General features: G+C 45.0%; 1 protein-coding gene across 1 annotated transcript; it reads left to right on the top strand.

Moving 5' to 3' along the window:
- Positions 1 to 1,034: 1,034 nt before the first annotated feature.
- On the top strand, positions 1,035 to 2,180 carry F5J12DRAFT_788821 (uncharacterized protein; the record flags this gene model as incomplete). Its single annotated transcript, XM_051743742.1, has 6 exons — positions 1,035 to 1,181; positions 1,230 to 1,391; positions 1,442 to 1,514; positions 1,588 to 1,700; positions 1,822 to 1,932; positions 2,082 to 2,180. The coding sequence occupies 6 exons, from the start codon at positions 1,035 to 1,037 to the stop codon at positions 2,178 to 2,180; spliced, it is 705 nt and encodes a 234-aa protein (XP_051593984.1).
- Positions 2,181 to 5,740: the final 3,560 nt, after the last annotated feature.

The raw sequence follows: 5,740 nt of genomic DNA, 5'->3' as shown, positions 1-5,740 counted from the left end.
CAACACATGGGTGGGCCTGTCAATAGCAACATGTATGCCTGTTGCAACATAAAGACAGGCCATCAGTAATATCAATCACATGTCACAACACATGGACAGGCCCATGTCAATAGCAACATGTATGCCTGTCACAACATAAGGATGGGCCCATCAGTAATATCATTTACAGTGTCACAACACATAGAGCCTGTCAGTAAGATGTGCCCTGTCACAACATAAAGATGGCCCACAACATTGGAAGGGCTCATCTAGTAAGATATGCCCCTGTCACAAACATGAGACAGGCCCATCAGTAATATCAATTACACGGTCACAACACATGGACAGGCCCATCAATAGCAACATGTATGCCTGTCACAACATAAAGACAGGCCCATCAGTGATATCATTTACAGCATCACAGCACATAGATGGGCCCATCAGTAATATCATTTATAGCATCACAACATATGGAAGGGCCCTTCAGCAGTATCATTTATGTGGTCACAACATAAGAATGGGCCCTTCAGCAGTATTATTTATATGGTCATAACATATGGACAGGCCCTTCAGTAATATCTTTTATATTGCCATAAAACAAGGACAGGTCCATCTAGTAAGATCCACCCCTGTCACAACATAAGACAGGCCCAACACCAATAGCATGTATAGTGTCACAACATATTGATTGGATCACAGCAAAATATTGAGGCAAGCATCCCTGACATGCTGTAATTGTCCAACAAGCTGCAAGTGGCTCACCCACTATACAACTCCAACCACATCCAACCCAAGCATGAATACTATGCAAGACATGTCTAAAACCCCCCACATGATGGCAAATGGAACTAACAGACTGCATTGTGTCATACATGAAAGCCAGGTTTCAAGAGGAGGTATTCAGTGGACCTCATGCCCTTCCAGATATATTGAATTCATGTTTCCAGGTGTTATGTGAAGCAGATGCATATTGTCAGTAATCTCACAGGCCTATCATCACCCAAGTTAGTCCATCATAATAGGTGTGATGGAAGTTTTCATCTTTCCTGCAGTCAATGTCAGGAAAAATTGGGGTGGAAAAACCTGCAATGCAGAAGCTGCTGAGAGATACACATGAAGTGACTGAGCCATCCATTCTGGTGACTGACTCAAACACCATCCACGTTTGGTATTTGCCAGATGCTCTCAGCCCAAAAAGAAGGGTAAGGGAATGCAGAATCTCATATTCTACTGACTTAATGCAATGGCAGGCTGACATATGGAACTGCCTTCATCTTCTGAGGGAACCACTGTGGGAGAGCATAAAGGCTTCCCCACAGGCATGGCAGATGGACAAGTCATATTTCTGCAATAATGCTGAGTTGAAAGGCACCATCAACCTGTCACCCACATGGTTTCAACAGGGTCATGGGGTGGGTGATCATTTCTTTCCTTGTGAATAAAGTGCTCATCTGTCTTGAAGCCCCAAAATGGCTTCCTGGAAGCCTCACAGGCTGCTCAAATCCAGGACAGAAAACACTTCTACAAGGGAATGGGTCGACCAAATGTCTGACACCAATACCCTGTTATCTGTGATCCTGCATGTCATCCATCCACGAATGTATGCAGATGGCAGGGAAGTGTTGACCTGCCTTGGCAAACAGGCAGAACAGTGGGTGGATTCAGATATGAGCTCCATACTGCTGATATGGAGCTCCACATATAGCAGCATGTCTGTGATGGTGAATTGGGCAACTTGTTTACCACAGGGATATCAATGGATGAGATCCATGGTATGACATGCTGGTAACTGTGGGTGACTACCTGCCCTTGGACTTTGTCATTCCAACATTGAATCTGCAGCTGTGCTACAACCCAGGGATGATCATTGCATTTTCAGGTTCAGCATTGGAGCATGGGGTGGGAGCTGTAGACAGTGACAGAGCATGCCCAGCATACTACATGTGTGCCAATGTACATCAGTTGGTGCATGTTCCCATGTGTCAATCACCATGGATGGACAACCTACTACCTAGACCAGTTGCAACTGGACAACTGTTGATTTGAAGCTGCAAAATTTAATGTAAGATTTAGTAGGCAATGTGGATCTCATATTTTATTAGGATATGCTGGCTCTTGAACTTTGGATGGGTGGTGTTGCCAAGATTTTGCAAATGGGCAGGTGCTTTGACATCATAGATTGGGTGGGTACTCAGAGCTAAAGGGTGTGCATCATAAACTGCAAAAAAAAAAACCTACTCAGGCCATCATGCAGATGGGTGGATTGTTGGACATCGTGTAGATGGGCAGGGGTTCAGACATCATGCAAATGGGCAGCATCTCATAAATGATTGACATTCACAGCAATGTATATTCAACCAACTCCACAGTCAAAAACATGTAAACTATTGAAGCAGCATGCCCAACAACCTGCGCAATGCCCACCACCTAGCATAGAAATGGTCAATTTGTTGACCCCAACCATTGATGACATTGGCATATTTCCAAATATTTTCGATGCAGTAGTTTACCTGCTCCTCAATATGGCCATCGAGATGGTCTGCAATTGGTGCCTCAGGCAATGGCCATAAGCCCTGAACCATCATCAACTATTTGCAGCAACAAGAATAAGTGGCATACCTTAAAAAAAATCCCAGGCTGTGGAAAACAATCCCTTGCCTTGCAATCTTTGGGAATCCACTGCATATTCGTCAGAACAATATAGCCACCAAGGGAATGCAAAGCTGGAATTGGGACCAGCTGCATGTGGGGTCCAATGTGGGACAATGGCACTGATATTGTCAATTATGCTAAATGCACTAAGGGGAATTAGCTGCATTTGATCATGGAAGCTAACCTCATCATCTTGGTGTCTGAGGTATGCTTGGTAGCATGCTGGGAGGGGAGGAGTATAACTGGCATGCAACACCATCACCAGAATCAAGCTATTAAGCTGATTCTGAAGGAATTATGTATCAGTCCCACATTGTGAAAAATTGATGTAAAACCTACCATGTCCATTGCTAGGTTTGCAAACCAATGTGCAGGCCATCCTGCAATATCAGCAGTCTGCTTCAGATGTACAGAGGCCACCTTGATCCAGCACGCCAAGTAGAGGATACCCATCTCTACCATAGACTGGTGAGATGGGTGTGATTGGCTGGCCATGAATGGCTTGGGACAATTTTCAAAGGTGGAATGTGGATACTGAATGACTTGCATCAAATTGAGCATATTGACAAGTCAAAGGCCCTGAGAGGCTGCACCATACTGGTCCCTTGCAGCTGTGCCCAATTCTCTCACAATGGCATTCACAGCCCACACAAGGTGCCTATTGAGGGTGGGATTGAATGGTGTGTTGCTGGGAGTGGTGTTTCCACAATAGCAAGATACCATGGCATGTAAGGCACCCAGGACTAAAATTATCAATGTCAAAGGTGTATCAGATTAAGCTCATGCCCATACCTTGATCGCAATGCAAAACAGGTGCCAATCCCCATTGTTCCATTTGAAGAGATTGCTGTGCGGATGCAAGTTCACCTACATAATCAATGGATATCACTGATCACATGAATAGAACCAAATAAATGCTCACTGTTGCATATTTCCTCAAAAAGATCCCTCATCTCTGATCATTCAGGCATGCCAAAAGTCAAATGGTTTGCACCATTGTCCTCATCCACTGCCAAGTCAAAAGATTCAACAGGTACATTTGAAACAAGTGGGGGAGGTGTTGGTTCCCTCATATCCTGCAATTGAGCAAGCAGGTTAGTCAGAGAATCAGGTTGAGGAGATCAGTCCCTCAGATTTGATGATTTGCAGGTGATGGGCAGAGGAGATGGTTCCTGCACATTCTGTGAGTCTGCCAGAAAATCGACCTGCATAGTAACATCTTGTGCAGGTGTGGAAGACCTGTCCATCCTGTTTAATTGCTCATGTGTGACTGGCAGTGCTGATGGTTCCCATGCATTCAGCAATTGCTCAAGTAGATCCATGTTCATACCATCCACTGGGGGAGTAGTTGGTTCCCATTCATTCAGGAACCAATTCATCAAGTTGTCATGTGGATCTATTACTAGAAAATTAGCTTGTTTGCTAGCTTGAAGGGCAATCATGCCAACTCACCAGCCATGATTCTGGCCTCTGCCAGAGCAGTTGGCTCCCTTTCCTGCAGGAACTGATCCACCAAGCTTTCACATGAATCTATAGTGAAAGAATGTTTGTTGTTTAGCTTGGAGAGAAATCATGTTCACTCACCAGCCACAATATCCATGTTCGACCCTGCCATATCTGCCCTTCCACTTGAGACAATTGGTGGAGGGGTTGGCTCTCACAACTCATGCAGTTGTACTAGCGTCTCCTCCAGATTTTTTGACTGCTTCACACAGGAGCTAGATTGCCTTGGCTCAATTGGTCTTACATTAGCTGTGCATGGCTTAGGTCACTGGATCCAACAATGAAGACAACCACACCTTGATGACAGAAACAAACTTGGCAGGACTGTTCAGTGCACATATTTGATGATGATGGGTTCACTGATAGGTCAATGATCAATCAAGATTTAAACTTGTAGGAACAATGGTGAGAATATCATTCACACCATGGGAAGCAAGGTTGGACAATGGCAGATGGAACCAAATTTTGGGTAACAGCAATACATGGGAGATGAGCAGCAATATCTCCCTACATAGATAGCTACCAGTCGCTTCCACATGGCCAATACGTAGACCTGTCCCACTCAGCTCTCTGCTCAATTGTCATGCTCAACCATCCCACTTAACTATCCCTCTCTCTGATATCAAAGACACCTCTCACAACCACCATGGTGTCATGAGCTACCATACATGCCATACACTTGTATTCTAATGTGTCACACTAGGCTAAGCCCTCTATAGACCATACACAAGTTCCAAAAAAGGTTTCCACTCTGACTGTTTGAGGGATTTGACAACTACTTCTGCTTCTGATTGCTGCCTGTTTGCTTGCACAATCTCTTTGCATCAGGAGATGGAACATCTGCATCTGGCCTTGCATGGGCCTTTCTGACACAAGGTGACTTCCAGGTGCTCCCAGGGACCCCCTGTTTCACATTCACAGATGGTGCATTGGTGGTCACAGATCCATTATGGTTGGACTTGGACAAGTATTTGGCCCCAGGTTGATGTCAATTCATGTCTGGCTCACTAGATTCTGACAGAGCCTGCTTAATATACAGTGCAAACTTGTTAGCCATAACAGCTGATTCAACATGACCAAACTTGCCTGGTGTGTGCACTTCAGGGCAGATTTCAGCTTTCCACCTTTTTTTCTGCTCATTGACCCCTCCTCAGTTGGGTGGTCAGTGAAAGGAATGCTCTCCAATCCATCTTCATCTGTGTATTCTGAGTGGTCCTGTAGTTCAGTTGTGTACTCATTCCCTGAGTGCAGATCAGGGTGTGCTGTGAATACAAGTTACAGCAGGAAGCTCACTATTCAGGGATGTTGCCATTTTCTTTGAATTGGATAGGGTGGGCAAATAAGTGTCTTCATCAGCTTCATCATTGGAATCATGGCTGTTGCTTTCCTGCCCATTATAGTCAGTTGGCACTTTATTTTGCAGACAATGCACCAGGGTCTTTGCATGGGCTGGAGGTGCAGAGAGCCACTCACTATGGGAACCATCAGCTGGTGGGGGATTTGAGCGGGAATGAGAAGGGAATGGTGTCTTGGCATGGTTTTGCCTCCTGCCAGATACCTGAAGACCAGAATTGCATTAGCACTGATCAGTTGTGCATGAAAATCA

Source organism: Pisolithus orientalis, assembly GCF_024613125.1.
Source record: "Pisolithus orientalis strain OTSU chromosome Unknown F5J12scaffold_326, whole genome shotgun sequence".
Lineage (NCBI taxonomy): Eukaryota > Fungi > Basidiomycota > Agaricomycetes > Boletales > Pisolithaceae > Pisolithus > Pisolithus orientalis.
Note: the sequence above shows the minus strand (reverse complement) of the source record. Positions and strands in the feature narration are given on the sequence as shown.